The 26,494-nt window shown below is 41.9% G+C and overlaps 1 protein-coding gene across 2 annotated transcripts; it reads right to left on the bottom strand.

Moving 5' to 3' along the window:
• Positions 1-475: 475 nt before the first annotated feature.
• On the bottom strand, positions 476-25,060 carry SIRT1 (sirtuin 1). Of its 2 annotated transcripts, none has more exons than XM_084845402.1 (9): positions 24,542-25,060; positions 21,717-21,833; positions 18,958-19,199; positions 16,339-16,491; positions 13,268-13,415; positions 12,015-12,094; positions 8,938-9,124; positions 7,571-8,143; positions 476-2,561 (listed from the first exon to the last, which is right to left on the bottom strand). In XM_084845402.1, the coding sequence occupies exons 1-9, from the start codon at positions 25,050-25,052 to the stop codon at positions 2,242-2,244; spliced, it is 2,331 nt and encodes a 776-aa protein (XP_084701528.1). In that variant the 5' UTR covers positions 25,053-25,060; the 3' UTR covers positions 476-2,241. The 2 variants fall into 2 exon arrangements, with proteins under 2 accessions (XP_084701528.1, XP_084701529.1); XM_084845403.1 differs by having other exon boundaries at positions 1,249-4,413.
• Between the last annotated feature and the right edge of the window lie 1,434 nt (positions 25,061-26,494).

The following is a 26,494-nucleotide window of genomic DNA, read 5'->3' as shown; positions in this document are numbered from 1 at the left end:
GTTCTGGGGCAGGGAGAGTGGATCTGCCTGTATGACACATCCATTGTGTCATACAGCAGCCTCTTCTGCTCGGGCCCCCTGCAGCTAGACAGCCGAAAATGGCTATCTAGGAGAAAAAACAGGGCAGGAGAGGTGCGGAGGGGATGATCCCCCCCCCCCCCATGCGTCTTCTGCCTTACTTTGGATAGGCAGTCACCTCCAAGTTCAGAGGCGGCCGCCTATCCAAATAGGATTATTGCTCAAAGATTAAAACCATTTTCTCACATTAAACTCAGTTCTAACTTCCAAAGCAATCATCATTTTGGGTAGCATATATCATTGCAAGGATGGTACTGTTCATCCATTGGACAGGAGCGATGTGGGAAGCAGCCCCATACACTTTACACAAGCTGATTTCTATTTCATATCTACTGGTAAAACAGGAACTTTCATGTGAGGAGTGAGAGGCTTTGCACACACATTCTTAACAGCAATCAAAAGTTAAAAGACAATTTAATAGACTTTAAAACAGACTGTACGAGTATAAAACACTGGTTTTGTATTTGAAAAGTTGCAGGAAGAGAGCCAGGTCATTTTAAAACAGTCTTCTACAAAACATTTGCCAATTGGTTACATAAAAGACACTATATACAATATAAAAGCAGAAAATAATCCACACTGTAAAAATAATTTAAAAACAAAATATTTCCATTTAAAATATCTCCTATAGCACAAATACATTTTGACATGCAAGCAAAGCTAAACATATTGCATTCTTTAGTGTAGTCCAGTAAATTCTGTTATTTAGAACTTGGACCATGAGAAAACATGCCAACATTTTTCAGATAGAACACAAAAGGCCATTCTTAACACTTTGTTATGTTGTGTTACAAAACAGATGTATTAATTGCTTTCAAAGGACAGCTACTATACATATTTCAAAAAGGAATAAATATTAAAGCAATGCAAATGAATGATCAATAACTGGTAGAGCTCTCTTGGGACACTTGAAAAGTAGTTTCAAGAATAAATGCAAAAATGTATTATTGAATGCACAGATAGGAAACAAATTGTGAAGGATGGAAACTATCTGTAGCTGGAAACATTTGTAACATCCATTTTAAAAGGCAGCCTTGATGCAGTGTTGGGACCAATTTCAGTAGCTTCTTTTTGTATAACACTGTCCCAACAAGTGGTATTTCGTTCTTCAAACAAAAGTCTTCAATCAGCATATTTTAAAGTTATGCTTACATTTATTTTTTTGTATTTATATTGGAAGCATAAGCAGCTCGTTATAAATGTTTGTGTAAGATACTGGAAAAGTACAGAAACACTTTTGTAGTTGGGTAGAGACTGCTTCCCTATTCTGAATATTATATACACGCCTTCAATACATTTACATATTCACATCTTGGCAGTGTACACAAAGGATTTTATACATTAAGTGTTCTGTATAAAGACTCCCTGCACCAAATACACATTTTGTGTCAAACCAAAACAAATTTGATAATTTCTTATTTAACACTTGTTAACAATTTTGCAAGCCAATAGGCACTATTACATATCCATAGGAAGTTGCTTTGCTTATTTTTTTAAATAGCACTTTCTAGTAATCTAAGTAGTCAGAAATTTTCAGGTGCTCACTATGATGCCTAATTAACTTTCAATATGCTCACATGCAAATATGCTCAACATGAATGGTCACTTAAAAAAAAAATAGCTGCCATAGTAACTTTTGGGAAATACCAGTGTTTAACAGCTTATGCAGTAACAGAGTTAGGAGAGACATAACCAGGCTTTAAATAAATCATAATGTTACAACGCAAGAGAAGTGTGAAAAATACCATTCTTTGGTCTAAATTAGCTGTTCCCTTTATATTATATTAACATTCCAATGGCTTTTTCAAATGGTTCAAAAATAAAACAGGTTGAAATTTGTTAAGCAAAAATACTGTATATATACACACACACACACACACACACAGATCACGCAGATTAACTTAATAAAAGTGAATGCAGTGACAGTAAAAAGATACTTAGTACCTTCTTCAAAATTCAAAATGCAAAAAAGATTAGTGTTGAGTGTGCCTTTATAGAATTTGATTGGAAAAGTTAGAAAACTATGCATGAAAATCTACTCTAGTTGTTTATAAACATTACATCTTTAGGTTTTTCTTGCTCTAAATTCAGTACACATTCATTCTGACATGCCAAAACTCCTAATGCTGGTGGAAACGTTCCTGAAACCAGTCAGTAATTGCTTTACAGCTTGTCTGCTGAACAGTCAAATCCTACAGCTTCATTTACAGAAACTGACTCCTCAACAGATTCCTGAAAGTCAGTTCCATCTTCCCCAAATCCATTCTCCTCTTCTCTATCAGGAGCATCTTCTTCTTCTATGCCATTATAGAATTCTTCAATTTCACTTTCATCTTCTATGTCTATGCTTGGACTATGACAAGACCCGCTATCACTGCTACTTCCACAAGAGCTGGAGGATATGACATCATCTTCAGAGTCCGAGTATACCTCAGCACCATGGAAAATATAGCGATTTGGTGGTAAGAACAAGTATTGAGTACCTGAAACATGTTTGATCAGCAAGAAGAGTTATTTCAGTGTTAATAATCCAAGAAGTTCAACATAAAATTTTGACACATGCAATAGTTATGGGCACATTTTTCACTTGACTACTTCTAGGTAAGGAAAGATTTATATATACCTGGTGACAATGCCTCAGAGGTTAATGAAAGGGATGTAGGATTCAAGGGAAGAGCTTACTGAAGCATGGAGCTATCTTTCCCTCAATTATTTCTGCTTTCCCCCTTCCTTCCCCCACCCCCCAAAAAGGGGGGGGGGATAATTACAGGATAATTTGAAACTTAGCACCTTTAATTTTACCTGTTGCGGACATGTATGCAATCCCTTTTTAGTGTCTCACTGCATGCAATTTGCTTTTCTGGATTCAGCAACATGTGAAGGCATTCACCTTGCACTATTCTTCACTACCCTCCAAACATCTCCGTATATAATGGGAAGGATCAAATGGTGTGCTCCTGCTAGCTCTATTGATGTTGCACTAGCATAAACCAACGCTTGCGCAACACAACTAGTACAACAGGAAAAAGGGGTAATTTACTGCTGAGTTTTGGTGGCAAATCATCACCTTTCCTCACTGTACTAGTTAAGTTGCACAACTGTTGGTTTACGTAGTGCAATGTCAATATCATTACCAGGAGTGCACCACTGGATCCTTTCTAATGTATACCTTATAATACTGACCCAGAGGAACAGCTCCCAGTTATTCTGATTTATTTGCAGTTGAGATCTTAACTCAATTTTAAGATCTTCAGGAAAGAAAAACTTTTAAAACTGTGTAACTGCAGCTTTTATGATTTAATTATGAAATCTACAATCCAATTATGCCCTCATGTCTTTTCAGATATATCTGAATTAGGAATGGTATCAAACTGTGCTAATAACTGTATCAAAGAAATATCACCATACCATCAGAGCTTACCATCTAACAGCTTATTAAAAGCCAGTTGACTACAAGACAACTGGCTATTCTATGTTGGGCATAATTAGAAATGGAATTGAAAATATAACGGCCAATATCATACTGCCTTTATACAAATCTATGGTGTTACCCACACTTGGAATACTGTGTAAAGTTCTGGTCACCGAACCTAAAAAATGATACTGTACAATTGGAAAAGGTGCAGCAGCAATGGGCAACCAAACCAATCAAGTGGATGGAGCAATTATCTTATGAGGAAAAGTTATAATGTCTGGGACTGTTTAGCTTAGAAAAAAGATGAATGAGGGGAGACATGACAGAGATGTACAAATTATGGATAGTGTGGAGAAAGTGGATAGGGATAATTTTTTCTATCTCTCCCATAATGCTAGAACCCAGGGTCACCCCACAAAGCTGAATGGTGGGACATTCAGGACAGATAAAAGAAAGTACAACTTGACACAGCGGATAGTTAAACTAAGGCAGTCACTACCACAAGATTTAGCGATGGTCACCAACTTGAGGGATTAAACAAATACATGGAATATAAAGCTATCAATGGCTACTAGTCAGGAGGGCTATATACTACCTCCAGTATCAGAGGCACTATGCCTCTATATACCAGTTGCTTAGGAACACAAGTGGAAGAGTGCTATTGCACTCATGTCCTACTTCTGGGCTTCCTGCAGGCAGCTGGTAGACCACTGCAGAACAGAACGCTGGACTATTTAGGCCTTTGGTCCGATTCAGCATGGCCCTTCTTAAGGCAATTTTTGGTGCACTGTGCAATTTCAAACTACAATAAAAGGCCTGTACAACTCTCAAGATTGCTGCAAGCTGTTTATGGTGCAAGTACGTCGGTGAAAATATTCTCTTCCAGTCAGAGTCAAGATTCATTTTTTGCTTAAAGTCTTCTGAAATAGAGGAAAACATACTGTTCTCTCTTAATACAATTCATAATACAAGAAGCATATCCACACTTTACATGTGGTAGACAGAATCAGAAGCTTGGAGCTAATGCATACACTAAAGCTGCTGCTTAGAAAGCAATTTGTGTGAAGCAGTTCGCCATAAAGAGCAAATCAGTTTCAACATACCACTGTAGAAGAAGTTTGATGGTGCAGAGAAAAACCACACAATCCATATTGGAAACTGCTTCACGTGAATGTTTTAGCATTGGATATATTTAAAATGTCCAACATGTGCACTAAACCTTACAGGTTGAGGAAAAAGTGATTATTTTCTTTTAAAAAATTGGTTTTTCTTGCAACATTGAACTATTTTGGATGTGTTAAAGCAGCAGTAGTAAACAACAGATGCTTAAGTGACTTATACCAGGGTTGTTTCAGACAATCCTTCAAACCATGGCTTGGGTAATCAGAAATGAACCTTGGGTTCACATGGTCTTTTCCCATGTGCATTCAGATTCCCTTCCTGATTTAAGTAAAGTATAGTCTATTGCGAAGTCTGAATCAAACAAATTATGGTTTGTTCTAATAAGGGAGTTGAAGCACACAATCCTGAGGCTCATTTCCAATCCTCCATTCCATCAAGCTGCAGCAGAGGGTAATGGGAAGCAGAGCCACTCCATTGACTCTGCTGAAAGACTAGCTCTATTGAGCTCCTCCTCGTCCTGAATTGTTTCTATTCCAGCTTGTCATTATAAGATACCATTTAACTTTTCAGAATTTTCCAGGAACTTTGATGGAGTTGTTTCACTTTTAAAGAATCCCAGCTTAGTGTTAAGTTACACTCAAACCAGAGATCCTGGTTTAAAACAAACTCTGGTAAGTTTCTAAACAAGCCAACTTCAAGCTATGGGTTGTGAAGTTGGCTAGTTAAAGTAACAAAAATTAGTTTTAAACCAGGACCACTACTTCGAATACAATAGTAAACTGGGATTCTTTAAACTGAAACTAAGCTTCCAAAGTCCTCTTTTCAGCTGTGCAGAAGGAGAGGGGGGAGTGCATGAGTCCAGTGCTTTACGCAGACTCGTTCATATTCATCCACATAAGCCACACGTTTTAGCAGTATGTGCAAGCCATAGCTATGTTTATTACAAATAGCTCAATTGGGGCTTTGCCCAGGGTCATGGACAGGATGACATTTTTAAAGACCCTCAGAGGCAAAGCAGCAAATAAGCATATAACTGCGAAGAAGTCCATCTCATTTTAGTTGGGTTTCACAATAGCCTTGAAGGCAGAAAAATAAAGAGACAGAACAGTCATATTAGGAACGCAGACAGTTTGGAAAGTATGCTAGGTAATTAATTCAGTTCAGGTTCTACCATATTGCCTATATTACCTGGAAAGTTTGCATATGTTTAAAGTAGGGGTAGGCAACCTGATGCCCTCCAGATGTTTTGGACTACAGCTCCCATACCCCCTCACCATTGGCCATACTGGCTGGGGCTTATGAGAGTTATAATCCAAAACATCTGGAGGGCACCAGGTTGTCTATCCTTGGTTTAAAGTGATTAGCAGGTTCAGTCAGAGGGATCCTTTCATATTTTTTTTTTAGATTTCCTATCCTATGAGACCAACACAGGTACCAATACTTTTTACTGAACTGGGTGGATATAATTTTTGTCAATGCCAAAATTGTCCAACTGCAAAACCATGACATTTTTACAAAATGCTGCTCACTACTAACTGAAACCTTCAAGACAGAAGTTTCAGTCGGGCGTTAGGCCTAGTCTTGGAATGGAAACTGCCTTGGTCACCCTATGGGGTGACCTTTGCTGGGAGAGGGACAGGGGGAGTTCAACCCTGTTGATCCTCTTGGACCTCTCAGTGGCTTTCAATACCATCGACTGTGGTATTCTTCTGAATAGGTTGTCTGGGCTGGGAGTTGGAGGCACTGCGCTGCAGTGGTTCTGATCCTACTTGGATGGCCGATTCCAGAAGGTGATGCTGGGAGAGTATTGCTCTGTGCCTTGGCAACTATGCCTTGGGGTTCCATAGGGCTCTATTCTACCTCCCATGCTGTTCAACATCTACATGAAACCACTCGGGAAGGTTATCCAAATGTGTGGCCTGAGGTGTTACCAATATGTGGCTGATACCCAGCTCTCTCTCTCCTTTTCATCAAATCCAGGTGAGGCAGTGGCCGTTCTAAACTAGTGCCTGGGCACAGTAGCAGACTGGATAAACTGAGACTCAATCCAGACAAAACAGAGGTACTCTTTAGTGGATGGTTTGTCTGCCAGGCTAAGTGATGTTCAACCTGTTTTGGAGGGGGTTGCATTCCCCCTAAAGGTTCAGGTTCATAGTTTCGGGGTGCTCTTGGAGTATAGGTGGACTCTGTAGCATGGAGCACCTTTTATCAGCTTAGGCTGATATACTAACAATGTCCTTATCTGGACAGAGATAGCCTAGCTACAGTTAACCTGTACCTGAAAGGTACAGATAACCTCTCATCTGGATTACTGCAATGCGTTATACGTGGGGCTGCCTTTGATAACTGTGTGGAAACTTCAGTTGTCCAAAATAAGGCGGCGAGACTGTTAATGGGGCCCTGCCAATGTGATCATATTATGCCAGTCCTTTTCCATCTGCACTGGCTGCCAGTCCATGTCCGGGCCCAAAGCAAAGTGCCGGTATTAATATTCAAAGCCCTAAATAGCTTGGGGCTTTCATATGTCTCCTCTCATATGTACCTGTCTGAACCCTAAGATCATCTTCAGAAGTTCTTCTCCGGGAGCCCCTGCCAAATGAAGTGAGGTGGGTGGCTACAAAGAAGAGGGCCTTTTCTGCTGTGGCAGCCTGGTTGTGTAATGAGTTTCCCAGTGAGGCTTGCCTGGTGCCTACGTTGTGCTCTTTCCGGCACCAGGTGAAGACTTTTTAAAAATTTTCCCAGGCATTTTAGTTTTTTTTTTTAGCTCTGTTGTTTTAATTCTGTTATTGTATTTTATGTTGGATTTTGTGGTTTAATTGTTTACTGCCCAGAGGGCTTCGGTCACTGGGCGGTATAGAAAAGTAACTAATTAATTAACATTTTAATACTTCAAAATTATTCTAAAGCATAGAATTATTTGAAAGAAATGGCATTTACAAATTAGTTAGCACTTACCATCAAGCCGCTTGCTGATCTGCTCTTTTACACATCTATTAACCCAACATCTCAGTGTTTCAACAGATGTTTTTTCATTTCTCTCTTTGTTTTCTCCTTGGTTAGATCCATGATCCTTCACATGTTCAGGGTTTTCGAACTGGCCAGGAAGACTTTCAATATTTTCTAAAGAGTTTTGTATTTCTTGTGATTTCTCCTCTACACAGTTCTCTTTTGACTCCAAAGCAGCATCAGAATGTTCTGCTTTATATTCAAAAGAATGCTCCGAATGTACCACCCGAGAATCCTGTGGTGCAATTCTGTCAGGTGAACTAGAATATTCAGAAATGTTTAGAGGAGTAGGTGGTAACTCAGCTGAAGGTATTTCAAATTCTTTGTGCAGTCGTGGAGGTTTCTCTGTTATTTCTGAAAGTTTGACTGAACTGTTACAAAGTTTTGTATATTCACCACCTAATCTATGGCATAATTCATTGATAATAACATCACAGTCACCAAGAAGCTCTACATCGAAGTGTAGATGAGGCAATGGTTCCCTGTTAATTAGAATCTGAGGCACTTCATGTGGGATGGAACCTACATATTTGAGAAAAAAACAAATGTTATCATGAAATAAATGTCAACTACCATTAATAAAGCAGATAACCAATTTTAAATATTATTAGTAACTCTACTATCTAAAGTGGCCTTGTACTCTGATTTCTGTAATATTACTTTCTACTTATAGCATATTGGATACATACATGCTTTCAAATCTAAGAAGCTCTCTAAACTCAATTACTCCTGGTTATAAGGACGTTACCTATGGCAGGGGAGGGCAGCTACTTTTGGTCTGCGGGCGGGATTACGCCCCCAGACTTGAGCTGGCAGGCTGGATGACAGCAGGATTGTGACCTCACCCCCATAGCCCCACTCCTCCCATGACATCATCTGCCTCGCCCACTTAAAAAAAAGCATTTTTCCTCTATGCAGAGAGAGGTATGGACCTTCATGTCTCTCTCTGCATGGAATGGAAAAAGGGACTCAGTCAGGGTTTGCAGGAGGCGGCTCTTGCAATCCCTGGCCAAGTCAGATTGCCCCTTCCCACACCGCTTGCATCCCATTCGAGATGCAAGCACACAATAAAGGGCTGCAGGGGAATCCCCAGCTTAAATCCAATCTCTCTGATTGGAGACAACAAAGGGATTCCCGTTTGTGCCACTTGCCCTTGGGGAGGGGGCTTGAGGAAGGAAAGGGCTTGTGGAAGGCTGCTCAATCCTTTACGGGCTCGATTGGGCCCCAGAGTGGGCTGGAAGTTGCCTTCCTCTATAGTTTTTAATCTGAAACAAGTCCTTCCCCATCTTTCCAGTACATTAGCAATCAGTACTTACTTGGAATCAATGCAACTGGTCTTACTTTAAGTGAAGAACCAATAACAATGAGAAGGTCAACCTCATCTTTGTCATATTTCATGGCTCTATGAAACTGCTCAGGTAGATTTTCACCAAAGAACACTATTTCTGGCTTCATGATGGCAAGTGGTTCATCAGGTGAACATCTGGGACATCTAGGAACAACCTACATACAGAGGGTTGCATTAATTTTTGGCTTTAGTTTTACAGAATCAAAAGTCTAAGATGGATACACAAGTCAATTTGTCAACACATTCACTGCAATAGATTAATTATGGTCAGATTTCTACAACAAAGCTGATGCATACTGTAACAAGACAACTTTTCTAGAACTATTTTCACGTGGTGCAACATTATGACATGTAATTGTGAACTGTATTTCATAGAGAATGCTAACCCTTTAAGCATTTTTTTCATGAAATTCCTAAACAATGTTTAAAGATATGAAAATGTAGAATGTACAACTATTCTACATGCCTATACACCACACCAACATAGGTTTTTGAGCAGAATTTACAGTCAATGTCAATATTAGTATTAGCTTTTGTAGAGGCTTGCTTCATGAGCACATTATGTCTCTAGCATACAAGAACAGATTATGATGCACCAAGTTAAAAGGATCAATTAAGCTTTGGTGTGTTCAAAGTTGGATTTCACCTTTTATTATTAGAATATTAACACATTTTAAAAATAAGAATTGTAAGTCTACAGCCAAGAAATTATCTTCCACTGCTTCTTGGCCTTAATTGCTTCCTTATGGTTGTCAGGTCATAAGGATCTAGCAGAACCTACAACTGATAGAATTCTCCTTTCTATGTAACTCTTAAAGATACAACAACCTTGTCAGATTACAAGAAAACTAGCAACCCTACAGTCCTGAGTCCTCTAAAAGTTCCTTCCGAGTCTACTTCATTCCTTACTCCAGTCTTGTATTTAATAGCTCACTTGGCAGCCATACACGAGTCAGCAGGCTGGCAGAAGAGGGACTGATTGCTCCACCCCTCCCTCTGCCAGCCCACTTGGTTTCCATGCTGTTTTGGAAGAAGGAAGGTCTTTTCCTCTATGACCAGCGTGGAAATGCAGCAGGCTGGCAAAGGGGAGACAGATTACTCTATCCCTCCTCCATGAGACCGCTTGGTAGAAAGCTTTTTTTTTTTTTAAACCAGCTTGCTAAGAGGCTAGTAGCCAGTGTTTCCATGCTGGCCAGAGTAGGCAACTTCCCCTCCTCTGTACCTAGCATGGAAATGCAGGCTACTAGCTTCTCAGCACACTAGTAGCCCCCTGCCCCCAACAGGCTAGTAACTTTTGAGGTTGTATTTACAAGGCTGTATTATAGCCCTTCCTTTCCTAGTCTCCTCCTTCTACTGCAGGGGTGAGCAACTGCAGGCAGTCCAGAGGTCGTCTTGCCCCCCTGGATCCCACCCATGGGTTGCATCCCACCCCCTGTGGGCACAAATTCTTTTTTAAAAGTTAAATTGCGGCATAGTGGCATGGAGTGCCAAAATGGTCAAATGTATTCTTCTTATTATTATTAATTTCATCTCTATACCACCCCATAGCCAAAGTTCTCTGGGTGGTTTGCAAACAAGTTAATTTTGACCGTTTTGGCAGTCTGTAGCTGCTATGGATGCCATCCCCCCCCCAAATTTCAGGGGATGGGGGGCCTGTAGCAGGGGACACCCCACCCCAGTTCTACTACTACCCTTTCCTCTTGATTAACAGTTGATTGCCTATGCACACTTCCTTCAGCCCACCCCTTAGATTCCCTATGTCCTGGGATTTTGTGCTAGTCCTCAGCCTATCCCCACGGTTGCTTCTAGAGCTTGTGACTTTTTATCCCAACCAACCTGAAAACTTTCCCTTCCTACACAGAAGGTCGACTGCATTCTCCTGATGCTGTTGCAATATCTGTGAATATTCCATTCTAGCATAGCCAGAGGCTATGTTCCAGAGGCTCCAGCACCAGAAGCACAACTGATTCCGTAAAAAGGAACCAATGAATCATAGAGTTAGAAAGGCTTTGTAGGTCATCTAATCCAGCCCCGATTGATGCAGGAAATCCTGAGCATCCCCATCAGATGGCTGTTCAGCATCTGCTTGAAGGCCTTCAGCAAGGGTGAGTCCACCCCCACTCCTAGAGAACTGGTTCCACTGACAACTGCTCTTACTGTTAAGAAGTTATCTTAATGTTCAACCAAAGTATATATTCCTGTAAGCCAATAAGATCTACACCTGCCCTTTGGGACAGCAGAGACCGCATCTTTCCCCTCTACTATGTGACAGCACTTCAGGTATTCGAAGAGTGCCATGGTGTCCCTCTCAGTTGTCTTCTCCAGGCTAAACATATCCAGTTCCTTCAACCTTTCCTCAGAGGACTTATTTCCCATACCCCTGACTATCTTCACTGCCCTCCTCTGAACTGTTTCAATTTGTCTACATCAAAGCTGAGGAAACCTGTGGCCCTCCATATGTTGTTCAACTCCAACTCCCATCAACCCCAGCCAGCCTGGCCAATGCTCAGAGATTATGGGAGTTTGAATCCAACAACATCTAGAGGGCCACAGGTTCCCACCTCAGATCTACATCCTTCATAAAGTGTGGTGCCCATAGCTGGACACAGTATTATGAAGTACTACACAGTACTGCAATGAAATACATAGAGACTGTTAATTTGAACATGGATTTGATTTTCATTTTGAGCCTCATTAGACGAATGGTGAAACAGGAGTGTAACAAACAAATAACTGTACTAGTTTTGGGGCCCACAACTGGTTCTGTGTAAATGGAAATAATTGTAAGTTATGCGTTCCTGAACTGCTACAATTCACATAACACTAAAGTCCAGAGAACCTTACATTTCTAGATATTTGAGCTGTAAGAATAAAAATGTCATGAAGTGCAATCATATGCATGTTTATTTGGAAGCAAGTCCCATTCAGCTTAATGTGTCGTAATCCCTAGGTAAGTGTAATTTTGATTGCAGACTAAACATACCTGAGAATGTTTGTAAAGTAGAGGTTTGGTTCTCCCCCAGTGCATCTTAAATGTGTTCTTACCTGATTAAAAATATCTCCTCGAACAACTTCACAATCAACCTTGTATTTACAAATGAGGCAAGAAGCTGTTGCAAAGGAACCTGAAACACACACACCAAGAAACAAAGATATAGTTGTATATGCACGAGTCAGAACAGAACTCAGTCATCATCTGAATTGAAATATTAATCGATACACCTTATTCAACTCATATTTAAGTTATTTTGGTCTGAGAACGTGAACACCTAAGATTGTAGATGCCTTTCCAACATGTTTGCACTTCCATTTCTTCAGGAATTTCCTCCTATAATTTTATTTGCTCCACCATCCTAATCTACTCTCATCCAAGGTAACATAAGCTGCTACAGGTTCAAGCAGGCCAGTCAGCACCCTTATCTCTCTCCAACCTCACAACTGATGTTTGGGGGTTCTCTAATGACCCATTTGATGACTTTTATTTTACTACATATATGGGGAGTTTCCCTGAATATGTACAATATATTAAGCAAAACGAAAGTATTATAACTAATAAATATCATTCCAGCTTTTTGCATTCATTGGCTGGACCACTGGAAGGTGGCAGCAGGTTTACTTCTTCCTGCCTCTGTTCCCCTGTATGCCCATAAATATAAAAATACTAATAACGTATTAATACACGAAATCTGAAAGTTCTGCAATGAAATTCACCATCAGGGAGTTGAGGCACAATCCTCTCCGTATTGGTTAATACATTTAGGGTGCAATCCTATTGAGACAGACGTTAGCCTCCAAACTCGGAGGCTGACTCCTATCCAATGCAGGGTGGATGGAGCACAGAGGGGATCCTCTCCTCTGTGCTCCAGCCACCCTGCATTTGTGGCTAGACGCGTGTTTCCAGGAAGAGGGAAGGAAGGGGCCCAAAGACCTGATAGGACGCTGTCTAAAGTGGCTTCTGCAGTTTCCTCCCTGCCCCCAGGACTGCCTCCTTTTCACCTTCTTGGCACTCTGTTTACGAGCGCGGAGCCAGCAGCAGCACAGAAAGGTCCATGCTGGCTATGAGGGCATGGAGGAGCGCAATTTCCAGAAACCGAAAAATCCTATAGCTGTCTAGACAGTGTCTAGTGGCCATAGGATTGCTCTCTTATAGATCTACATATTGATCAAACCTTATATTTTCTTAGGAGTTAAACAAGTTATGGGAGCAATAAAATTCTATAAGATTCAGTGTACCCAGTATCATGCACATCAATATAACCCTTAGATGTACAGTAAAAGAGAATTTACACTTGACTGACCATGACATTGGATTATTCTTTGAATTCCTGCAACTTGTTCCAGTGTATCTATGTTTTGAGTGTAATTGCGAAGCAGTTTTCTTTCTTTATCCATCAAAGCTATAAATTTATGACAGAGAGATGGTTGAAACTGTCCAGGATATATTTCCTGAAGAATTAAACAAATCTATGTAAATAAACTTTGCAACCCTTACATTTCATTTTTGTTTAAAACTCAGCCACATTTGTGATTGCTTTGATTAACCCATTCTTAATGGTAAAGTTTGCTGTAAAAATAGTATGTGCAGCACAACCTTGTGCTTGTTTACTCAAAAGTAACTCCAACTGTATTCAATGGGACTTATTCTGAGGTATACTAGTTGCTAGGGAACATGAGTGGGAGTACTACTGCGCTCATGTCCTGCTTGTGGACTTCCCACAGGCATCTGTTTGGCCACTTTGGGAACAGGATGCTGGGCTACATAGGTGTTTAGTCACACTCAGCAGGGCTCTTCTTATGTTCTTAAGTGTGCATAAGATTGTGGCCTTAGACTACAATTCTATACACACTTACCTGGGACATTATTTCTGAGTAAACATGCATAGCCTTACACTGTAAATAATTTGAGACCCAGAATTCTTACCCAAAATGTATCGATTTCAAATTGTGTTAAACATTAGGCTTAGATAAAATATTACAATAATACACCAGCAACATAAATGGAAAGACATGGAGACCAGACTCCCAAGAAACCCCCATGGACATATCACATGCTGCAACTTAATTAGAAGTATTATTCTGAGAATATATAGCTTCTAAGCCACACAAATGGTGGTTATTAGTAAGAATATAAGTGAACAGAAAGCTCTTTTGTATCTACCAATCCTAAAACCAAAAACAGTCGCGAAGAAATCCTAGTACGTAGTAAAATGGCGTACAAAACTCAGTCCATGTTGATACTGAATGATGAATATCTGCATCAAACTTGTGTATAATGGAAACATGCAATTATGCCACCTTAGGTACTTTACTTCTATTTAAAATTTGTATGGAACTCCTTTAGAATAGAATTTTCTATCCTAAAATTTACAGTGTGTATAAACAAAGAACTAAAGATATTTTTAGCTTGCAAAAATAAAAGCTGTGTAAGCTTACAAGAAAAGTTAATTGGGAATGATACACATCAGACAAACTGATGAAAAAACATAACCAACAGAAAGGCCTTCCCATTTACTGAGTTCCATATTCACTGACTAAGGGCGCAATCCTATGGAGATAGTGTCAACTTCCAAACTCAGAGGCTGACGACTATCCAATGCAGGGCAGCTGGAGCATGGAGGCAATCCTCGCCTTTGTGCTCCAGCCGCCCTGCGTTTTTGGCTAGAAGGTGATTTTGCCTGTCTAGCCGGGGAGCTTTGGAGCGCGAAGCTGTGTGATGCATAGGAAGATGTGTAACATGGCTTCCACGGTCTCCTCCCCTCCCTGCCCCCAGAACCGCCCCTTTTTCAACATCTCTGCCCTCCATTTCCAAGTGCAGAGATGTAGCAGGCACAGAGAGAACGGCGCCAGATATGAGGGGGTGGGGAGCGCAGTCTCTGGGATCAGAGGTCAGAGTCCTGGCTTTGACCTTGTTTCCCAGAAGCTGCAAAATCCTCTGGCTCTCTAGACAGTGTCTAGTGGCCATAGGATTGCTCCTTAAAGCTTCAATAATCCTATGGACATTTACTTGGGAATAAGCCTCTCAGATTCCAGCAGGACCTATTTCTAAATAAGCATGAATAAGATTGGACTGTAAATATGTTTTCTTTTTGTAGTTATGCCAAGTCAGCCAATATAGGTCCTTGCAACAACTTTTATATACCATGTGGCACATCAGTTATGGATATGTCTGTTCATTTGTCCCTCATTTTACTTGGCTCTCTTCAGTGATATGGGTTTACCTGAAAAATCTCCACTCCCGTAAATTGGTGGAGATCTGATTTAGCATGACTATTTGACTTACATTTAGTAAACAAAACTACAAAAGTATGTCCAGTTAATTTTACATGCTGTATAAAAATCTGAAGTTTTTCCAATAGGCAAAAGCAGATGAACTGAAATGTTTGAAGGGGGGGGGGGGAGATCAGTAAAGCATACTTAATGTGGTTTAAATGTTATATTCAAGCAAAAGCTTTGCCTGGAGATCATTTTTATTGACAACTCAATAGCATAACTTCCCTCACATTTTTTTCTTCAAATCTATTTAGACATGAACAGTGCAATCCTTGGCAAGTCTATTCAGAAGTAAGCCCCACTGTTCAATGGGATTTACTCCCAGAAAAGTCTGTATAGGACTGCAGCCTAAAAACCATTAACAGACTGATTTTAATATGGCTGGAGAGCCGTGCATTTAAATGCGTGCGAATGCTTCTTAAGGATAGACATGTGGAGAAAAATAACTTTGATTTTACTAGTATTGTATCTATTCCAGTTGGTCAATTTGAGTTTTGTTGTGTTAATTACGTTACTAATTGATCTTATGAAACAATGCATTTCTAAAAGTGAAAAATGTTCAACCCCACATTGTTGGTTCTCTTTGGAGGATGGTTTAATGCTAAACCTAGAATATTTGTGCCACAGCTTGACATATAAATATATCACCCACAAAAATTAAATCATCCCATCAAATAAAGATTCAGCATAGAAATATGTAATGTTGTATTAGAGGCATATATAATTGTATTTATAAAAGCATGTTGCCACTGTATCAAGATTTAACTAAAAAAAGGTTAAGCCTTCTAAATGCCAATACTTATTTTATCAACTTGGTTCCTTACCAGAATTTATTTACATACCATTTTTTTTTTAAATCAAAGCTATGAGAAAATACATCTCTGATCATTCCACTGACACACTTGTCTAGACAGCAAGCATAAAATCATTATTTGTTGTATTACAGTGGTGCATCAATCAGAGTGTGCCCCTTTTTTAAGCGCCAATTTGCTGGCTCATGATCAGGGCATAACAGGTCTTTCTTTTAGATACATGAAGTTTGCAGGTAGTTTACTCATGTTTGCTTTCCAGAATAATAGAAACAAGAGAGAAATAGCACCTTTGCAAACTTAAAAAATGGCCTTGGATCTTTTCTGAAGTATTCAATGTCAAACATTGCTTGAGGATCAGGAAGATCTGGGAAATCTACTGCAAGGCGTGCATAGATACCATCTCTTGATCGGAAGTCAGGAATTCCACAAGAAACAGATACCTGAAATTACATACTATAGTAAATATCAACTATGTATGTTAATGTTATTTTACTTGCTGCTATAAAATATTAGGACATCAAAACAATGTACAATTAAATGTAACTTTTAGTCACACCCCCCCCCAATTGTGCTGCTTGTTTTCTTTCAATAAAAGAAATTTCTTCATAACTATCCATTACTCAGTACATCAAAAAGCTACATATGAAGTAATTCAGATTGCAACTGTAGCCAGACCACTTAGGAGAATTCAACATAATTCACAGGCAGGCTCAAGAGTTGCAAAGGAACACCAAAATATAATTCAGCCACTTCACAACAAATAATACTTTTCTTTGTTAATAGTTGTCATCTCAGTTCCACGAAAAAATGAAAATAGGCAGCCTGATTCTATTAAGGGTAGTAGTTGTTGCAGCACAAGCTTCTGCTTGCACTCTGCAGCTCAGGCAACATCCTACATGTCTCCAGTCCTTCTTGCCGGGGGGGGGGGGGGGCAATCTTAGAAGGTGATGCTGTGGGGTTCCTGTTTGATGCCATAGAATAGTAGGGTTGGAAGGGGCCTACAAGGCCACTGAGTCCAACCTCCTGCTCAGTGCAGGAATCCAAGTCAGAGCATCCCTGACAGACGGCTGTCCGGCCTCATCTTGAATGCCTCCAGTGTGGGAGAGCCCACCACCTCCCTAGGTCATTGGTTCCATTGCTGTATTGCTCTTAACAGTCAGGAAGTCTTTCCTGATGTTCAGCTGGAATCTGGCTTCCTGTAACAAATCTGCAAATTTGACAGCATTCCCTGCACCTCCTCCTCCAAGCCATTCATAAAAATGTTGAAGAGCATTGGGCCCAGGACTGAGCCCTGCGGTACCCCGCTTGTTAGCTCTCCTCAGTTGGAGAAGATCCTATTGATATTGTACTCTTTGAGTACAATTCTGTAGCCAACTGTGGATCCATCAGATCGTTGTTTCATCTAGCCCACTTTGAGCTAATTTGCTCATCAGGATATCATGGGGCACTTTGTCAGAAGTTTTGCTGAAGTTGAGGTATATTATGTCTACAGCATTCCCACAGTCCACAAGGGAGGTTACTTGACCATGGGCCTGTGCTGTCCCTCAGGGTTTCCATCTTATCTCCCATGCTATTTAACATATACGTAAAACTGCTGGGAGAGAGTATATTGAGTTTTGGGGTTTGGTGCCACCAGTAAGCTGATCACCCAACTCTCTCCTTTCCATCTAAACCCAAGGAAGCTGTTCTGGTTCTAAATTGGCACCTGATGTTGGTAATGGATTGCCTTAGTTACATCCCACTTGGACTACTGTAATGCGCTCTACATGGGGCTGCCTTTGAAAACTGTTCAGAAACTTCAGCTGGTCCAGAATGCTGTGACCAGACAGTTGACCAGGGCCGGTTAAAGGGAACATCTGACTTCCTTGTTAAAGCAGCTCCGCTATAGAGCCTTATATGGCTTGGGACCAGGCTACCTCCCATACGACCCTGCCCAGGTCTTAAGATCTTCTGGGGAGGTCCTTCTTTCGAGACCGTCACCTTCAGAGACATGTTTGGTGGTGATTTGAGAGAGGATCTTTTCGGTACATGCTCCCAAGGGATGCTAGGTTCATTCCCTTTCTGCTGTCCTTCCACCTGTAGGCAAACACTGCTTTATTCATGAAGACCTTTGGCCTGTAAGTGGGTGCTATTCCTACCCCCCATAATTGCTATGTTTTTATTGTATTTTAAGCTATTGTTTTAATCAATTTTAATTGTGCCTGTAAGCCAGCTTGAGTGCCGTTTCTGGGTAGAAAGGTGGGGTACAAATACAATAAATAAATAAGGTTAATGGGCATTGTTTCCAAGTTCTGTCCACTTGCTTCCTAAAACTCCACCAGATGCTTCTGCTGCACTTTTGGGGCAAGGGTAGTGAAATGGGGCTGTAAATACTCTGCCTTCTCTATATCTTACCTACCTTGAATCATCTGCATAGTACCTGAGCTACAGAACCAACAGCAGCTGCTGATACTTCAAAAATGCAAGTCTTGCAATGTCATAGCAAATGAATTAAGTATTCCCTTGTGCTGGTGATGGGAGCTTGGTACTCAACCCTATACTGTTGCTGGTGCTCAGCAGGACATAGGATCAGAGCTTACACACAGAATTGTTGCCCAGGGTGAAAAGATGCATGGTCTTAAAAATGAATGCATCTGCTACAGGATTAACAGTTATTTCTCTTCTAGGCTACATGTGCTTTCTTCTTTGAGCCTACTTTGGAGAAGTGGAACATAAATATTTTAATAAGTGTGTGTTTTCTGGTACAAATAATCACACATGCCTTGCTCTTGTAGGTTATAGTGAATGAAGTGCCCAGAAGCAACATTAACCATAACACAGCAGTCCATCCACAAGATGTTATTCTGATACAACTATGTACAACTCAAATAATTATCCATTTATTCTATTCAACAGTAAATACATACCCCAGCTCCAGTCAAGACAATTATTTTTTTGCACTCTTGTAGGAGTTTCACAGCATCCTCTATAGTATTAATATCTTTTCTCTTTTTTCTTTTAGGTGGTTCTGACAGAATGTTAATAACAATTTGCCATAATGTCATATCATCCAGTTCAGGGGGAGGAATTGTTTCTGGCAACAAGTCTTTCAGAATTGCACGTGGATCTGTGCCTATCATGAGATGTTGTTGGACAAAAGTGTACGGACCTGTTATAGAAAATGAAGTACCTGTAATCTGGCTGACAAAGTATGCTAAACTTGAATGAGAAAATTCTGCAGCAACAACTTTCAGAACTGTATCATTTGTTACATTTTCAACAGAGCAAACAGAACACCAATCCAAAAAATACATTGCAATGCACTGCACACAGGAAGGCATGCACTGACATATGAGAGGCAGCCTGTATGCAACAAATATGGCACATTTTCCCCACAATGTTATATTTTGTATTAATCCTGCTAATAGTTTATTACTATGTATTAGGTGTATATTTTAAAGTTATAAAACAAAATAAATACAACTTATTATATATACCCCCCCAAATCAACTACATAGACCAAGATCACAATTGCCAAATAGAAATGAGCATTTTTTCTACAAAAGGGAAAACATTCCAGTATCATACGAAAGGCTCCCAGCTATTTATTAATCATTACAGTTAATCCACTCTTCTCATACATATAGCAAAGCCGTCTGAAATGTTTCTATTTCAGCTACCCTCAAAGCATCCTCATTCATTCAGACACAAAGAACCCTCCCAGTGGTGGTAGGAAGATTCAAAGGTGGAAGGGCCTTATTCAAAGCCGCAAAAAGAAGGGAAGAGCAGTGGGTTTTTTTTTAATGAGTGGAACCAAAGGGAGGAAAAATATGTACACCAGCTCCGGGACATCCCCTGATCTACCCATGACACCTCCCCCCCCCTTGGCTGCCCCTTTTTTGCCTCTACCAATGTTGGAGCAAGGGCCTCAGAGGCTTCCACAGGCCTAGAAAGGCCCATCTGAAGTCAGGTCTCTCTTTCCGCAGGAAGGCCTTTCTCTTTACCCTGGGAGGGGGAGATCTGATATACTCTATGGTCCCTGGGAAACCCTCCCAGCAACCACAGGATTGCAGCCTTAGATTTCCAATACTTAGCAACAATGGTTTTTTCTGTCAATTTTCAATTAAATTAAAAACTTGCATTTTATCAAGATGGGACTATTTCAGTGGTCTAATAAGATCATAAAAAGATAACACTTCAATTTAGAGCTAGGAACCTGATAAATGAAATCCAGCACTTTCTTCCAAAATTCATATACTGGGGAATGGGTCCATCACATGAATAAAGTTGGCATCCAACACGTCACATCCCCAAGAATTTATACTGCAAACCCACAAATTCAGTTATGAGGAGTAAGGTACTATCTGTATATAGCAACTTATATAGATATAGTTTTGTGCCAGTTCAGATTGTCCTGGGTAGCAGGAATGCCCTTAGGATGGTATATACCCAAATCTCACCACATCTTTTCCCTGCTTTACCATGTCTGCATCCATTTCTGTGCCATGTAACAATTTTACACAATAGAGATTATTAAGTCATAGCGGGACTGAGGCCGACCAGCCCTGTAGCACTGATTCAAGATCCCTAGTAGGCTTCTAACAATTGCTCAATGCCAAAATTTTATGATGCTGCCCTGGCAGAATGCCCCATTCTATATACTTACTTCTTTGTGCAACAGTTCTTAGTATCAATCTATGTCATAAAGTAGAGTTAGAATATCTTTTGATTAACTAGTTAATTTACTGCCTACTTATTTAACTATGATTATAAGCCAATATCTCATGAAGCAAAGAATGTCTTTTTCTAGCTGGCAGCCCCTCTTGGATTGTATCTTGGTCTCATCTGAAAGACAGACCAGGAGTGAAGGACCTTTGCTTCCCAGATATCTTTTGCCTTATGGGAGTAAAAGCAGTGGTATGTGTATGATTTTCAGCAGGTAAACAGCCCACAGGAAAGGGTGAAGAAGCCTCTTTTGCCTCATATTGTCTCCCCCATTAAAGTACAAATCCAGTCGCTGTATTGTATAGATCAAAAAAGTCTGTTAAAAGAATCACAGAATTAAACATAATGCTTAATTCTGCCCTCAGGTGCTAATCCTCAATTTTAAGGGCCAAAAGAAACAGGTGTCTGGGAGCACTCCACAGTTTTGTGCCAATATATAGGTGGTCATGCAGAAAGGTAGGGGTGGTGGCATTTTGCTATTCTGCTGCTCATCTGAGGTCAACTACTCTGAACTACTCCTGCTTCATGAAGAGAAGAAGCTCAGGCAAGGGAGCCTATGCCATCAGCTCCTGAAGAGGCCTTCAATTGGCCTGAAAGAACCATATTCTGGTGTGTGTGCGTTGGGGGGGGGGGGGAGTTGGTTGGTTGGTTACATTTGTTTGTTTCGTTATTTAAAATTGTAAACCACCTTGATAGAAAGGCAGTATAGAAATGTATTAAATAATAGTTTTTCATCATTTAAACATTGTAAACAGCCTTCGCAGAAATATATTAAATAAAATAAATAACATACACAGAAGTCAACCAAAAATTTCACAGTGCCAGATTTGTATAAAAGAAAGATAAGAACATCATAGGTACCTAGAAATTATTTGACCAGGAAAATAAAAGGAGAGAGAACTGGGGTAGAGGTGAATTTAAGACACAAGTACAATCCCTAGATTGACATCTAAATGTCTACCTATACGTGGCCTTGGAGTCCAGTCACTGGAGCTTGCATGAGAGGTTCTGTCATCTTCATCACTCTCACAGGAATGGAAGCCATTTGCAATGATTTCATCACTAAAAAATATATTATCTGTAAGACAACATTAAACAGAGGAAAACAGTTATCAGATCAAAGTAGCGGCATCACATTTACAGCAAGCTATGCTGTCTTTCACCTATGAGAAGAGAGAGAAGATTACTTTTAAACTGTTTTTTTTTTTTAACCATGTTTACGTTCTTGATATGTGTTTATGTAAATGTTAAACGCTACAGAAATGAAGTCCCTGGTGTCAAATTTTTTTTTATTTGAAAATCAAATTTTTAATGTTTTTAACTTTAAGTGCTGCAAGAGGGAATGTTTGCATGTGTAGCTTATGTTATAGTGTGGCACAAGTATGAAAAACTACATCTGCCTCTTTTACATAAGGCTACACATTTGAAAGACCACCTCCTCCTATATGAGCCTGCCTGTAATCTACAATTTTCCTTAGAGGCCTTGCTATATGTACCACCACCAACAGAGGCTAGGTTGGTGCATATACAAGGCAGGGTCTTTTCTGAAGCAGCACCTCAACTTTGGCATTCGTTTCCTGGGGAGGTCAGGTTTAGATATGCTGTAAACACTATATTGGTTCACCAGGCCTCTGAAGGATTTTAATACTGCTGGGTTTGAGTCGGGTTTTGCCTTTATTTTGTTGTAGATTTATTATATTGTATTACTTGCACATCACTCTGAGGGCCTTGGTGGGCAGAAAAGCTACTCATAAATACTTTTAACAAAAAAATACTAGCCTCCCCCAAGATCCTGTGTCTTTATCATTTGGCCCCCTATTGCATCTGATCATCTTACTCAAGATATGCATGTGGAAACTGAGTCCTAATAGGGAGAACAATGCTAGCTCCCAATAATTTGATAGCAGGGCCAGGATTAATTTTTTTTAAGTGTTCCAGTCTCTAGTCTCTGGTGTTCTAGCTTGCTTATACTTTATCGTTTTCACCAAATAAAACTAGAAGTAGACTGAGCAAAGAGAACGCTGTGCTCAGGAGGCAGCTTTCTAGGACGCAAGTATTTTCAGAATCAGAAACTATGTGGATAGACCCCTTTTAAGGCTAGCAGAGCCACAGCACAAAAAAAGTCAAAACCAGGGCCCTACCAGCAAAAGGTTAGGCTCATATTTGCTGTAGATTCTCAAGGCTAGTTAAAAACCAATAGCATTGTTCTTTGGCTTTGAGCAAAGAAGCACAGTTCAGGTTGCTGGTGAAACTGTCTAAACTGAGTTTAATAGAAGTGCGTAATTTTGTGTTTTTTCCCCACACCTCAACTAAAATGTAGGCATTTTCTCTCTACTTTACACTGGCTCGTCTGATCTGTGGTTTTCAAGTTCATCTACAACTTAGGTGTGTTTATGGATGTAAACCAACTAAGGCTACAGTCCAATAAATGCTTACTTGAGAAGATGTCCCACTTAACTTAATGGGGCTTACTTCCAAGTAAACATGCACAGGCTAATAGTACAGTCCCATACCTCCACTCAAAAGTAAGTCTCATTGTAATGGTGTTTATTCCAGGTAAGCGGGTACAGGAACATAGGAAGCTGTTTTATACTGAGTCAGACCACTGGTTCATCTAGCCCAGTATTTTCAACACTGACTGGAAACAGCTCTCCAGGGGTTTTTCCAGCCTTACCTGGAGATGCTAAGGATCAAACCTAGCACCTTCTACATGCAAAGCATGCGCTCGAGCACTGAACTACAGCACCTCCCCAGTTATTTGATTTAGGATTGCAACCTAAATCTAAGTAACTGAACCTCAGACCATTTTGTTAATAAGGAGAGATGATTGTTAACTTTACCTTCCATACTCTGGGAAATACAGGCCTACTTAATATTAAATAAAACGAATTTTAGTAAGTTGAGCCCTTACACTGCCTCCACAAGCTCACATCTTCAGACTCTGCATAGATTGCTTTGGAACAACCATCATCTACCAGCTAGAACGTGGCATAAAATCTCCACTTCACACAAACATCACAGATTGATTCTATACATGGTTACTCAGAAGTAAGTTTCAGTGAATTCAGTAGAGACTTGCCAAGCAAGCGTGCTTGGCCATGAGAGTGAACCCCCCCTTTAATGATTCATTAACAGGCATGAAAACAACATTCTAGTTAAAGGTAATTTATTTACTTTATGGCAGCAATTCTATATAAACTTCTGTACAAGTGGGTCTTGCTACTAAGCAAACATGTACAGGCTCAGAAACAGAGCAGGAGCCCTAAACCAATGTTTCTTCCCACATTAAGCCTGCTGATCGAGGCTGCAATCCTATGCACTCTTACTTGGGAATAAATAAGGCATCTTACTTTCGAGTAAGCACGCATTCTCTATATTGCATAGGATCGGACTGCACGATTAATCGTCTTCTCTTAACTCCGCTCTCTGTGGTCCCCCTCTCTCCCGCCTTAGGTGGAGAATCACAAGTTAATGCTGACATTGACTGTTCAAAGGTGCACGGGAAGCTTTGGTCAACCCTTTGGTAGTTAGGCGTAAAGGGGAGATCAGCCTCCCTCATGGGGTTGAAAACTGCACCGTGTATGTCGTCCCCCAGCCCCCAATACCGTGACTCTCACTGATCTGGGGCTCGCAAAGCAAAGATAACGGGACGCCGGCGCCGTCAAGCCTTTCCCCGCGACTGCTACGCACGTCTGCCTGCGGGCGTCATTCGAGAGCCTGCTGCTGCTGCCGCGGTCGCGCTCCTGCACCCGCCGCCCCCCCGTCCCGCTCTGGGCGGCTTCTCACCGGGTTGCGGAGCCATCGCCGCCTCAACAGCCCCGTTCGAAGACTGCGCCGGCCCGCAGCCAATGGCCGTCCCCGCTGCGTCTCCGGCGGGCGCCGCCTCCGCTCCCTCCCCTCGGCTCCGCCACCGCGGCGGCTGCAGTTGGCGCGGCGCAGGCGGCGGCGGCTCCTCCCGGGTTAGGCCCCACCGCCGAAACCCGCTTCCTGCGCAGCTCCATCCTTCTCCTCCCCCCCGCGCGGCCTCTCCCGGCTCGGCGCCGGCGGCGGCGACTTCCTTCTCCCTCTTCAGGGCCTCCTCGACGGCGCTTCCTCCGAGAGGAGCCGTCTCTGCCTCGCCGCCGGCTCCCTTCGCGGCCGCACAGCCCGACCCGGCGCTGTCAGTCGAGCCGCGGCGCTGACGCTTGAGAGCTGGCTCGGGGCTCTCGGCGACGGCCGGCACAGTGCCGTCGCTGCTGCTGCTGCTGCGGCGGCCGCCGTTGCGGGGCTGGAGGAGTGGCGTCTCCTCGTCCGCCATCTTGGAGCAGGAGCAACTGCTCCCTCCCGCCTCCCCCCCTCCCCACTCTCGGCCCGGCCAGGAGCAGCTCACCGCGGCGCCGTAGGCAGAGGAGACAGTCCCCCTCCCCCACCCCAGGGAGAGATTTAAATGCGGCACGTGACCTCGCCGCCGCCCACGCGGCAGCCGCCCCGCGTAGGGCCGCAACAACAACAAACCGGGTCACGTGACGGGGAGGGGTGCAATAAAGCGGCGGCGGAGGGGAAGCGATTTTTCTGTAGCGGCCGCAGTCACGTGACGTTCCCTACCTTATTCTCTGTAAACTGACGCCCCCTACCCTAGTCTCCGCCGCGAGAATCGAGATTGCGCGTGTTATGTAATTAAAGAGTCTTATCATTACGTTGATGTGAACTTTAAACGGTATAATGGCTTCCTTAATGTTTTTTGTTCTGTTGCTTTTGAGGTCGTCGTCAGCCAGCCTTCCCCCACCGGGTGCCCTCCAGGCGTGTTGGACTGCAGCATCCCGGCTAGGGGGATGTTGGGCGCTGCAGTGCAGCACGCCCGGAGCCCCGACACTTCTGGAGGGCGCGCGGTGGGCGGCAAGCTGCCCTAGGCACTCTTCAGCGGGGGAATCGTGTTGAAATCAGTGGGGGTCATTTCTGAGTGAACGCAAATGGAATCGGGCCCCGAACGGTTATGTAACAAACGGAGCTTTTTGCAAACGCAGCGCAGGCGAAACAACAAAGACGGGGGAGAAGAAAGAAAGGGCGCGGAGTCGGCAGGTTACTTGAAGATGCAGCTAAGAATAGAAGCAGGGAGGGAGGATTCAAAGGGCGCCTGGCTGCTTGCTTGTTAACCCGAGAAGGAGGGCTTGCCCGGAGACTGGGCTGTCAGAAAGGAAGAGGCACTGGAGGGGTGACGGAGGAGGAGCAGGACCTGCGGAGGCGCCCCGAGAGCGGTCCCGTGACGGGAGGAATACTAATAGAAGGCCGTCGTGTTCGGGGTGGGGTGGGGTGGGGGAGCTCCCGGTTTAACAAAAGATGGGGGTAAATAATACATCCATAAAATAAAGCAAAGCAGCCCTGAGCATACTTGGAAATTAGCTCCACTGAAATATTTTATGTACTGTAGAAGATTTTTTTAATGCTGTCTTTCCGCCAAATGGCAGCCGAGGTGGCTTAAAATTCCTACGAACACAAAGCCGCAAACGGAATAAAAGCACCCTTATACAACAATGATGGATAAAAGCTGTGGTTAACGAATGCCGCAGCCCATCTGAAGCCATCTACAGACCAAAGTGGGCAGATAAGCATTGTCCCAAACAAATGGGACTGACTTCAGAGGAACACACGGCTAGGATAGGGCTAGGAACAACCCAAATTCATGCCTGCTGTTTGGGGGTATCCTTTGCCAAATCTGTCTCTTGAGTAAGATTCCTTTTGACCTCTTGTTTTGGCACTCCT

The sequence above is a fragment of the Heloderma suspectum genome, chromosome 3, assembly GCF_057233095.1.
Source record: "Heloderma suspectum isolate Gila_16-S chromosome 3, 16-S_ref, whole genome shotgun sequence".
Lineage (NCBI taxonomy): Eukaryota > Metazoa > Chordata > Lepidosauria > Squamata > Helodermatidae > Heloderma > Heloderma suspectum.
The sequence above is the reverse complement of the archived record's forward strand: the minus strand, read 5'-3'. Positions and strand labels throughout refer to the sequence as shown.

What these genes read in the sequence shown, in the direction of transcription:
- SIRT1 (XM_084845402.1), bottom strand. Translation starts at nt 25,052, where the DNA reads ATGGCGGACGAGGAGACGCCACTCCTCCAGCCCCGCAACGGCGGCCGC. An exon ending in TTGTCTTGACTGGAGCTGGG is followed by an intron (nt 16,492 to 18,957) that starts GTATGTATTTAC and finishes ATGTAATTTCAG; the next exon opens with GTATCTGTTTCTTGTGGAAT. An exon ending in GATCAGCAAGCGGCTTGATG is followed by an intron (nt 2,562 to 7,570) that starts GTAAGTGCTAAC and finishes AACATGTTTCAG; the next exon opens with GTACTCAATACTTGTTCTTA.